The sequence below is a fragment of the Hipposideros armiger genome, unplaced genomic scaffold (assembly GCF_001890085.2).
Source record: "Hipposideros armiger isolate ML-2016 unplaced genomic scaffold, ASM189008v1 scaffold_87, whole genome shotgun sequence".
NCBI lineage: Eukaryota > Metazoa > Chordata > Mammalia > Chiroptera > Hipposideridae > Hipposideros > Hipposideros armiger.
The window spans coordinates 4,380,928-4,392,299 of record NW_017731437.1 but is presented as its reverse complement, the minus strand read 5'-3'; the positions used below and the strand labels follow the sequence as shown (position 1 = coordinate 4,392,299).

Genomic DNA, 11,372 nt, shown 5'->3' with positions numbered 1-11,372 from the left:
CAGACACGGCCCCATGTGGGCATCACCGAGGACCCCTAACCTCCTGCCCAGCCCCCCAGCGCTCACCTCTCCCGCCCTGGTGCGGGGGGGCCCGGGGCCTCCCAGGGTCCTGCGGATGTAGTCTCGAGAGCGGATGTCGGCCTGAAGAAAGGGGTGGTGGCTGGGGTCCCGAGGCGGCCTCAGGACAGGCCCCACCCGCGGCTCCCTCCCTCCTGGGAAAGCCCACAAGGCATCAGGCCTTCGCAGGCCCAGCCTTCAGCCTTCGGGACAAGGGTCAGCAGCCCCGAGGTGTGTGTGACGGGAGGCCAGCCCCGTGACGGCAGGGCCCCTGAGGGCCTGAGGAAATGGCTGAGGTGGGGGGTCCTAGGGGCCCCTCGTTTCAGCTGGAGCCGCCTGGCTTCCGTCAGTTTACAGCTGACACTTCGCAGTCAGTTCTGCCTAAGCCAGAGGTCTCTCCGCGAAAAGCCTCTTCTTAGGGTCTGTGCAGCCCCGCTCGCCTGCCTCACTCTTGAATCACTGTCTACCTCCCAGCTAATGTCGGCCGTGGCCCTGTCTCAGGTAGTGTCTGAAAAGTTCTGCAAAGGCACTGGAATGACAGGGGCCATGTGGGCGGCAGGCTGGGGGCAGAGCAGAGCCCGGGGAGGGGCTCAGGCCCGAGTGGGACTCCCTCCAAGACCCTGTCACTGGGCTCTGCCATGTGATGAGCCTCCCATCCAGGGGGCCTGGCCTTAGGGGGCCCGATCCCAGCTCAGATGGGCTTAGGCCCACTTCAGGCTGCATAACTACAGGACACAACAGCTAACCACCGCCCCACCCCGCCCGACTGCTTCTGCTTCAGAGCGAGCGGGCAGGCGGGCAGGCGTGGGCAGCAGGATGTTCTGGGGAAGGCACAGTGTAAGAGGCGACAGGCAACGCCCGCCTTCCCCAGCAGCGCCTGGCCCAGCCTGGCACGAGGGTGGAGTGGGGGAGGGGACAGGCCTTTGAGCAAGGGGCCCCTCAGTGGCCTGGGGAGGGGGACCCACGGGAACTAAATCCCCCATCCTCCCCCAGGAAGCAGAGTTAGGAGAGCAAAGCGGACACAGGGAGAGCAGACCAACAGCCAGCCAGAGCCGCCAGACGGACTCACCCTGTCACCGGAAGTGACAGGGGCTCGGACTCCAGGGAACAGATGGCTGCTTTGCTCCCTTGGGAGTGCAGGCCCAGGGATTCGGCTGGCTTTCCTCCAGGGCCAGACACACAGCCCCTACCTGCCTGCAAGGTGCTCCAGGCACTTTACAGGCCATCCCTCCACCGCACGGATGCGGCTACCGTACACTCAGGGGCGAGAGGAGACCTGGAGGGGACAGAGGCCTGCCCCCCGCACCGGCACGACAGTCCCAGGCTCTGAGGACGTGGGCAAAGGCCTCAGGTCTTCTCCCCCAAGGTCACACAGGTGGGTGGGGACGGAGGGGGCAATGCCCCGCGGAGTCAGCACACACGTCACATGCTTGGGAACCCACTCGCCTATGGAGCCTGGACTGAGAGGGAGGCGGGCAGGCACTTAGTGAGTCCACTCTGAGGAGCCACCCCAGAGGCTAAGGGCCGAGCCACACGCTGTGCAGGTTGCTGCTGCCACCTGGAGGCGGCCCTGCACATCAGCAGGCAGGGAAGGCCCAGGCCCCAAGGAGGTGGTGGCGGCCATGGCAGCAGGGTGACGGTGCCCCCTGGGGCCGGTGAGGCAGACACAGGGCCCTGGAATTGGCCACCAATGTCCTGTCACGTGAGCTGACACGGCTGTTTCTCCCAGTGACCCTGGTACCAGGTGCAGGAGCACAGTGGGCGCTGGGGCCCAGGCAGGGCAGGGCCCCTGAAGAAGCTCCCAGGACTCCTCTCCCCAGGGCCCAGAGCAGCCCAACCAGACTCTCCTGCAGGTGCCTGAGCCCAGCTGACCTGACGGAAGCACAGACGAGCAGGTGGTACACGCTGGCCACACGCCTGGCGGCCCACCCACCTGGCGCACCGGCTCCGGGATCCGAAACCTGCAGCAGCCTCGGGTCAGGCGCACGGCCGCCTCCAGGCTCATCTTGTGGCCCACGGAGACGTAGAGGGGCTTGGTGCTGTGGTCGTGGCTCTTCAGGGCCTGGGATGAGGAAGGTGAGGTCACGGCGCTGTGGGCTGGAGGACTGACAACCTGTCCTGGGTGGCAGGACAGAGCTTTGGGGGAAGGGGTGCCTACAGCATTGTTGGGGCGCCTTCCTGCTGCTGGTCTTGGGGACGGGGAGGGGCAAGGCCAGGCAGAGCCCCCTCAGCACAGCCTGGTCAGACGGAGTGAGTGGAGGGAAGGTGGGTCGAGGTGGCTAGGGTCTGGGGCTTGCAGGTGCACGTGTGTACGTGAGTGCTGGCCTGGGGTCCCACTGATCCTGGCTACTCACCATGCCCAGGATGGCCCCGGAGCCTCCCATCAGAGGAAACGTGTCTCCTCCAGCCTGCAGGAGGCGTATCTGGACGAGAGAAAGAGAAAACCAGTTTTTCTTGCTGAAGGTCCTAGCAGCCGCTGGGTAGGAAGAGCCTGATGCTGCGTGTGGGCTGCGGCAGGCGGGCACGCTCACACCTGCAGCAGGCGGCCGTGCTCACACCTGCAGCAGGCGGCCGTGCTCACACCTGCGGCAGGCGGGCACGCTCACACCTGCAGCAGGCGGCCGTGCTCACCTGTCCCGAGTGCACGGGCCCCAGAGCGCAGCCCACAGCACCATCCCACCCTGGCAGGCAAGCTCAACTCCCCTCCCCGTTCTAGGGCAGAGAAACCTGGGCCCGGAGAAGCGGCGGCAGCCTGCCTCGGCCAGTGCTGGTGGTAGAGGCACCAGTTACCCACCAAGCCCAGCTGGCGGACACACAGGTGCCAACTCGGGCCAGTGGGCCACAACCGGACCCTGCATACTTCCTGCCACTTTCTGTCCTGCCAGGAGTATGGGCTCATTTGACTCAACCCAACAAACTTTTCTGGGGAATGGGCAGTGGCCCACTTGAGTGAGCCTGTCCGCTGCCCAAGCAGATGCGGGACTTCCCAGAGGAGACAGGCGTGCTGATCTGTCTGTCCAGCGGGAAAGGTGGCGTGTCACCACCTCTCTATGGAGTAGGGTTTCGTTCCCAGGGCCAGCGGTGGAGGGGAGGGGGGATGAGGGGGGAGATGTCACGAGAGGGTGGGAGACAGAGCAGGGCCTGGGGGTGGGGAAAAGTGGGGCACCGCATAGGCTCCCAAAGGTCCTGGACCTGATAACTGGAGGCCCCGCCCCCCGTGGGGTGCTATGGAGGCACAGGCGGGCCAAGGAGCTCAGGGGGCGCAGAGAGCCGCGCGTCTTCCTGATCCAGGCCAGGGGTCCAGGGCGGGGACGAGCGCACCAGCAGGCAGGGGCTGCCCCGGCGCAGGGTGATGGCGGGCTCGGGGCCCCACCAGCCGGCTCCTCACCTTCTCCTTGTGCAGGGCGTTGTTCTCCAGCCCATCCACCTGCAAGAGCTTCTTGGCCACCCCGATGCAGGGCAGGTCTGTGAGTATGCCGAGGTGGCAGGCCACCCCAAAACCTGCAGGAGCAGAGGAGGGGGCAGTGTAGATGGCGCGGGGATTGAGGACAAACAGAACCTCGGAGTGTCCCCAAGTGAACAGACGCCTGTCGCAGCTGAGAGCTGAGGAGACAGGACTCAGCCCCAGGCTAACCTTGGATGTGGCCCTCTGCCCGGACTCCACAGGCGTCAGGCTCGGGGTGGGGTGGGGGGGGGCCTCCTCGCCTCTGCCAGCTGAGGAGTCCACTTAGCAGGCTTACACCTCACACTGCTTCTCCTTCCATTTCTGGCACCTTCCGTCCTCTCCTTCCCTTGGGGGCCACCATCAGGCCTCTGGGTCCCTGTCCCACAATTCCCCCAACACTCTGGGCTCCTGCCAGGCGCTGATTGCAGTGCTGGGGGTCCCGGCCCAGGGCTGGCCTGCTAGTCCCGCACTAGTGTCCAGGGTGGCATGTGTCCACCCACAGGCTCCCTGCGCAGGGGCTGAAAAGCCCAGTGCTCTCTGCTGCTACACCCCCAGGTTCGCCTCTGAGGGTGAAACAGCCCCTCTCCCTTGGTCTCCCCTGGGCCAAGGGTCCAGCACCAAGGGTGCAGGTCCCGGAGTCCATGGGGAGCAGGCACGCCTGTCTGTTCCTGTCAGGACGCGGGGTGGGCCACCAGGAGGACAGGTAGCTGAGCTTGGGCCTGGGGCTTCTGGTAGCGGTCAGGTCCAAACTGGGCAGCAGACCTGAGATGGTGAGTGCAGGGTGCTGGGGGGAGGCCGAGGGGGCAGGCATGAAAGGAGGGGGCGAGGGAAGCAGGGGTTCTTTCCTGGGGCATCCTGACACAGAAAGGGGCCCACAAAGGAGGTGCCGGGGCGGGGCACAGGCGTCCTGGGAGGGGCTATCCAAACCTCCCGCCCTGGGCCCCTTTCCCACAGCCCCATGGGGCTGTGTCGGGAGCGTTTACCTCGGTGGTGGAGCACCCCATTTCCATCAACAAGAAGGACCTGGAGAGACACAGGGAAAGTTGTGATCAGTGGCACCGCCCGCTGGGCCGGGACATCCCGGAGCAGTGGAGTGGGGCCGCCACTCTGAGTCCAGCGTTTTAGAAAGTCCTAGCTCTGTCCCCACCGAAAATGTCCCTTCTCCAGGAAGCTCCCGAGAACGCTCCTGCCATGGTGGCCGGTCTCCCCTGCCGGGGGAAGCAGAGGGCCTCCCCTCTGAGGTACCTGCCTGGGGCATCAGGTGGGGCTCCTTCTCCCGAAGCCGTCGCACGGCGTCCACCAGGAAGGGCACCTCTCGGAAGGCCAGGAAGCCCGACACGTAGGGGGCCGTGAGGCTAACCATGCGGCAGTCCTCGTACAGCACCTGTCGCCAGGCAGCCAGGTCACCGAGCAGGGCACGGCCCTGCCACCTGCCTCCCCGCCCCTCAGCCCTTCACCCACCAACCCTCTCCACTGCCAGCTCCCTCTCCGCCTCCCAGACCTGCCCACGTCTGCTTCCCTGCCTCGCTCTCCGGGAAGAAAGCACAAATGAGGATGAGGTGATTGCCCTGCAAATGGGGCAAAGGTGCCGGCTGTCCCCGGCTGTCCCGTCTCCATCAGGCCCTCCGCAGGCTGCCTTGTTTGTGAAGGGCGGGCCGTGCAGCAGCCGAGGCGAGGCGCAAGCACTGCGAGTGTGATGGGAACAAGGACAGCACTGCCCCCTGGGAGACGGTGGGGGCAAGCAGCAAAGGCCAGGTCTTCAGAGAGGCGATGACACAAGAAAGGCACCTCCGGCTTTATGAAAAGATTTCAAATAACTCCGAAGAGGACAGGAGTGACCTCGCAGCTAGAAAGAGAACAGGGGTCCCCAGGGATGGGAGAGTCTAGAAGGCAAGTTCTCAGGCTGCCACTGCAAAGCAGCCCAGAGACAGGGTGGGCGGGAAGAGGCCCTGGGCAAAGTGGGGGGAGGAGGAGTGGGGTCACAGGTCTGGAGGGGGGGCTCAGCCAGTCAGGGCTCCCCGAAGTGCTGGGACCAGTCAGCGAGTTTTTACACACGCAGCTCCCTTCCCAGGGCTGCTCTGGCAGGGGCTCCTCAGAGGGAGAAGTCCCCAACACACAGCATCAAAGGGGGAGGCTGCACTGGAACGTAAGGGACCTGCTCAGGACACAGTGTCGGCAGCCCGGGGTCCCTTAACCTGGAGTTTTCACAGGAGTCCGACTGGCCTGAGAACGTGCATGCGTTCTCCAGGCCGCAAATAAAACCTGCACCCATCAGCAGGCACTCCCACCCACCCCACGCCCCAGCCCTCAGCCACCACGAACCCACTTTGTCTCCATCGATCTGCCTATGGAATCTGTTTCTAAACACATTTCCGGGCGCAGATCCTCAGGTGGGCATTTGGGAGCCACTGGACCAGACTCTCCCAAGACCCTTTCCTGGTCCAAGGTGCCACAGCGCAGAACGACAAAGGCTGACTACCCCCAAGTGGCAGGCACCTTGCTCCGTGCTGGGTGACAAAAGGAATACAGTATAACCCGCCCCTTGAGAACCCAGTCAGTGGGCAAGACAACACGCGGACCAGTGACTGGAAACAACGGGGGGACAGCCGTAACGCCGTACGACAAAGGCCTCGCACGGACACTGAAGGGCTAACTCTGCAGCTGGGCAAAGGTAGGGACCCACGAAGTGGGTGAGCCAGGCAGGAAAAGCAGCAGCTGTACTGAGCGCTCCTGGCGCTGACCCTTATTCACCGAGGGCTCCCCCGAGGGCTGGTTACGCTGGCCGCTGTCGTGCACGCTGGGGCGCTCCTCACAACCCCCACTTGGGTTCCAAGCCACGGGCTGTCCCGAGTTAGGAAGGAGGACATGGAGGCCGCAGGGGTCCCACGGGAGTGGCAGAGCTGAGGTAGGAAGCCCGGCAGCCTGGCTCCGGGGTCCGTGCCCCGGCCCCCAATGCCATCCTACGAAGTGACCAGAGGACCTCTGAGGACAGGCACTCTGGTGCCCTCGCCACCTGTATCCAGACCTCAGCACAGGGCAGGCGCTCAGCACACGCTTGCTGAATTGTGATGAAAGGGGCCTTCGGAGTCAAGTGCAAGGGCACTGAGGCAGGAAGGTGCCATGTTTGGGAGCGGGCAGGGGAAACTGAAGCCGCACAGCGCGGTTTCCTGGGCAGTTTTTCTTCAGCCAAGGCTTCCTGAGCTATAGATTCCAGAACAATCCTGGGCACACTGTCCATTCGCACGTGCGTGTAGTCGAGTGTCTTCCAGCGGCCAGGCATTAAGTAGGCGCCGAGGCTACGACCGGAGCACAAAACCGCACGGCTCCTTCCACTGTGGGGTTTACGTTCTGGTCGGGGAGACGGGCCAATCCCACTCCAGTGAGACAGAGAGGACGCTGGGCGCAGCTCGTGGTCCTGCGGGGCGAGGGGGCCTTGCGGGAGGACCTCAGGGATGCGTAGGGGGCAGCCAGGCGAGGAATGTCCCAGAGAGGAGACGTCACCGCAAAGGTGAGGCAGGCGGATGCAGCACGTGCCCTAAGGGACCCAGTCCTCGGAGGGGGCGGCAGGTGCGGACCGTGGGCGGCGGTGTCGGCTGACGAGGGCCTTCGCGCCTGGTCCACGGGTGTGAACTTGACTCACCCTGAAGTCACAGGACGTGTTTTACGTGGACGAGGTGGCAACGTGACCACACTTGCTTTTTAGGAAAATCATTCCGCTGGTAGCACGGAGAAGGGCCCACGGAGGACAATCCCCAGGGCGGGAGCCCAGTGAAGATTCTGCTTGTCACCTACAGGAGGGGTGACCATGGCACAGCCAGAGAAGGGGGGGCCAGGATGCCGCAGGGGGGCTGACTCCAGGGATATTTAGGAGGCAGAGAAAAACGGAGCGAGCGTGTGCCCGGTGGCGAAGGGTCTGGGGAGACCGGCATCTGCAGCGTGGGCAACTCGGGAGGTGTCGCTGGGGTCGCTGAGATGGGGAACCCAAGACAACAAGCAGCTTAAAGAAAAGAACCTGAGTGAATGCAGATTTAAGTCACAGGATCTCGTTTTTTTGCTCCACCTGCTCTTTTTCCTTTGAAGACTTCCCGGCCTATTAACGAAACCCTACGAAGGACACGGGCCCCTGTCCGGGAGCCGCGGGTGGGGTGGGGAGGAACCCCAGGTTACCTCGAGCTCAGGGTAGCTGAGCACCACCAGGGAGGCGCAGGCGCTGACACTGTCGCCCTTCACGAAAGACACATCCACGCCCCCGACCCGCCGCAAGCCCGAGAAGGCGGGGTCCCGCTGCCACGCCTCCGTGTCCCGGTCCACGACACGGCCCTTCAGCAGGGCTTGCTCCCTGAGAGCAGACACGCCGCGCGTGAGCCGCCCGGCCCGGCCCCGCCCCCTCGCCGCCCGGCGGCGGCCACGCCCACGCCCAGGCCCGGCGCCCGGGGCTCTTGCTGGGACCCTCCCGGTCCTGCGCCACCCACCCTCGGGGCCCCCGCGGCCTCCGCTCCCGGTCCCGGGTGAGCCGAGACACGGCGCCGGAAACGAGCCCCGCCGACCCCGCCCACCTCACCTCCCGAAGGCCCTTTCGCCCGCGCCCCGGAAGCGGGCCCAGGTCCCCGCCGCCCCAAGCCCGGGGGCTGCGAGGTCGGAGGGTGCATGGGCGCCACGCTGCTCCAGCCCTCGGGCCTCGCTCCTCTCCCGGCGCCATTACCGTTTCCACAGCGACAGCGTCTCCTCCGGCGGCCGCCCCGCCACCTCCCGGGCCATGGCGCGACCCCTGCACCCCTTTCCGGGGGCGTCACTTCCGGAGGCGCCGCGCACGCGCACGCGCCGGGCTGCCCTGGTTGCCTTGGCGGCGCTCGGGGGGGGGGGCCGCCTCTGGGCCTGTCCGCGAGGCTCCCCTGAGGTCGCCGCCTCGTGGCCGGAGGCCCCCCCGCGGGTGGAGAAGCGGCGCCGAGAGGCCGGACCGCCGAGGGGCCCGCGGGCTCCAGCCGCTCCGCGCCGAGTGGACGGGGTGACGGAACGTGCGGGCCGCCGTCCCGGCCGCCGGCGTCGGCCCTTATCAGCCCTGATCCGCAGTCGCGTCTGCCGCGGGGAGGGGGGAGCGGCCCCCGCTCTGGGCCCCGGGCGGGGTCTGGAAGCGACCCAGGCGCGCAGACCCACAGCACAGCACACACGTGCCCCGGGCGTCCACGTGCGCGCGGAGCCTTCCCGGGAGCAGGGGGCCCGGAGGAGCTCCGAGCAGGAAGGGCGGAGCCGGCGGGGCCGGGCTGCGAGCGTGGGAGGGAGGCGTGACCTCGCTGAGACCCCTCTGGGCCCGCACGCCCCGTCCCGGTGATGAGCCCGCCTCCCGCCTGGCCCAGCCAGGGCACCTTTCACATCGGAGGTTCGGAGGGAAAAATGGGAGAAGCAGGAGCGACCGAACCAGTTCTGCCATTTTCTCAAACCCCTTCGGCTTGATAGTGAGTGTGCCAAGGGACCGTCATTCGGGGTGGTGTGCCCTGAACCCCATCACTGAGCACCTGCCGTTTTCATGGCGCCTCGGCTGCACGTTGAGAAGGTTTTTGAGGGAAGGACGCAGCCCTTAGCGGAGCCAGACTCACACGTCTTGGGGTGCAGAAAGCCTCCCCCGCCAGACAGCACGCCCGCCCGCCTTCGGAACACTGGCCGGCCGGGCTCGTCAACTTAAGGACTGTTTATTCCACGCTCTCTGCGTGCCGGCCGGCGTGCTAGGCGCAGGGGTTACAGTTTCCTCCCGTAACTGCCCTCTGTGGTAAGTGCTGCAGAGAAAATGCGAGGGGAGCCTGCTGTAGGCAGGTGGTTGGGAAAGGCGTCCCCGAGGGGGTGATACTCAAGACGAGACCTGGAGGGTAAGTAGGAGAGAGCGTTTCAGGCAGCAAGAACAGTACGTGCAAAGGTCCTGAGGTAGGAAACAGGTGGGCGTAGTTGAGGCCCCGAAAGGCAGCCCGCGAGGCTGAAGGAGAGCAATGCAACCTGGTTTACAGTGGGCTGGGGGACTCAAGCACGTGGCTAGGAAATGTGGTCTGAACGTAGATCTCCCGAGGAAACGATGGACGACGAGGGCCGGCCTCAGCATCTGTCAACTGGCAGGGCCTTGGGAGACGGGTGTTTTCCGCTGGGAGGGGATGAGTACCATTGAGTACCATTTGAGCACCTGCCTGCTGCTCGCCAGGCACTGTGCTCAGTTATGATCTACGCTAACTCGTTTCTCACTGCAGCACCGAGAGGCGCTTCCCAGGTGGGGAAATGGAGACGCTTGCGCGAGTTCACAGAGCCGGCAAACGGGACGGCCGGGGTTCCGCCAGGCTCCCTCTGGGCTGCGTTGTGTCAGCCTTGTCACGCGACAGGGCGGTCGGGGCCTTTGGGTTTGCTCACTGGGAGTCATCGGCGGGCCTGTGGCGAGGCCCGTTAGTGGTCCTGAGGAAGGAACTGTACGCCGGGTCGGGGTTCGGGTGTGCTTCAGGGTACAGCAGTGATCGGGAGGCAGAGCCGGAGATGGAACGCTCGGACTGAAATTCAGGTGTGAAGGGAAGGTCTTTGCGGATGTGGAAAATCAGGGGGGCGGCTCCTGTGTGCTCCAGCGAGGGCCCTTTCCCCCCACTTCCACTCTGCTCTTGCCCCAGATGGCTCCCCGAAACACTCCCATCTCCTCAGAAGGAACCGGGGTCCTGCTGCCCCAGGATACCTGAGTCTGATGAGGTGTGAACTGTCAGCACCCACACTTTCCTGGGGCTCGCTTTTCCAGTTGGAAATAGATTCATAATGCTTAATTAGCGAGAGGGATTAGAAAAATGCAGAGAGAGATATAAATGCGAATCCTGGCTGCGACGGGTGTTCCTGAGCTCAAAGCCCCGCGTGTGGTCCTTGTCCGTCCCCGTCCAGTCTCTTTCCAGGCCCAGCCGGTCACAGCGCTTTACACGCAGCGCATAACAGCGTGATGCATAACAGGTGAGATGGAGCGCGCGTTACCTGCCTCGCCAGGCCCTTGACCTGACCTTGTCTCCACAAGGGTGGTTTTCCTCCGGAAGTTTGTTTCTAGGTCGGAATTGCCCGCTCCTAGGAATAACCGAAATAGTTCATGGGGGGTGTGGGAAGAAAAAGAGCTCATGACTGTCAGTTAAATGATGAAATCCTACAGCCCGTTACAGAAGGTCTGTAATTCACACACACAGTAAGGTCTGGAAGAGGAGACGGTGATCAGCTGTGCAGATTTGCAGGTAAGTCCCCACCAGCCTCCGACTGTTTCTGCCTTGGCTGAAAGCAGAAAGAACTGTCACAGGGAGACATCCAGACACGCAGCTGGACAGGAACGCGAGTGAACAGGAGGCGGGGGTGGGCTCCGTGACGAGATGGTGAGCAGAGAGCATGGGTCTGGCAGCGGCCGCATGTCTTCCTGGTGAGCCGGCCGTCTCTTCTCCGAGCTGGAGTTCTAGGCCACAGGCCTCTCTCCTGGAGGAGCCTTTTCTTTTTGGAAGAGAAAATGCAGTTTTTCCTTAAAGTGGTGTTTTACCACTCAAACGAACATGGGCTGCTGGAAGCTTACTATTTCTCCCATCTCTATTTCCCTTTACTGGGGGACTCATCCCCCATCCCACAGCACCCCCAATCACAGAGTGCGCTGTGACTCATTATTACCTGGAACACTCCTCGCCCCCAGGGAAGTCACTCCAGGCAGGGACTGGGAGGACACCCCTGGAGAAGGTGGCTGAAGATTTGGGGGTGTGGTGTTCAACTCCCTGGGTCCCCACAGCTGTGCTGTCATTTTATCCAGAGGAAGTGTACCCTCACATTCTAAACCACAGTGTACGTTTCAGTGGATGGACAGACACCACAGTAAGCAAAACCATTCCCAAAAGCC

At 64.1% G+C, this 11,372-nt stretch overlaps 1 protein-coding gene across 15 annotated transcripts in view; it reads right to left on the bottom strand.

Annotated features, from left to right (window-relative positions):
• Positions 1–11,309, bottom strand: part of ENDOV (endonuclease V) — a 34,494-nt gene extending 23,185 nt beyond the window's left edge. For 4 of the 15 annotated variants that reach the window (XR_002124247.1, XM_019644296.1, XM_019644299.1 and 1 more), the window contains exons 1-7: positions 8,205–8,994; positions 7,670–7,841; positions 4,752–4,886; positions 4,486–4,525; positions 3,446–3,558; positions 2,412–2,480; positions 1,930–2,119 (exon numbers count right to left, since the gene is read on the bottom strand). Coding sequence is in view for 7 of the 15 variants with exons in the window: in XM_019644296.1 (XP_019499841.1) it covers positions 1,930–2,119; positions 2,412–2,480; positions 3,446–3,558; positions 4,486–4,525; positions 4,752–4,886; positions 7,670–7,841; positions 8,205–8,260 (775 nt within the window). In the remaining 8 variants the exon portion in view is untranslated. Of the gene's footprint in view, positions 1–66; positions 2,120–2,411; positions 2,481–3,445; positions 3,559–4,485; positions 4,526–4,751; positions 4,887–5,824; positions 7,207–7,669; positions 7,842–8,204 lie in introns of those variants that run through there. The other 11 variants (XM_019644297.1, XM_019644302.1, XR_002124244.1 and 8 more) reach the window with 11 other exon arrangements.
• Positions 11,310–11,372: the final 63 nt, after the last annotated feature.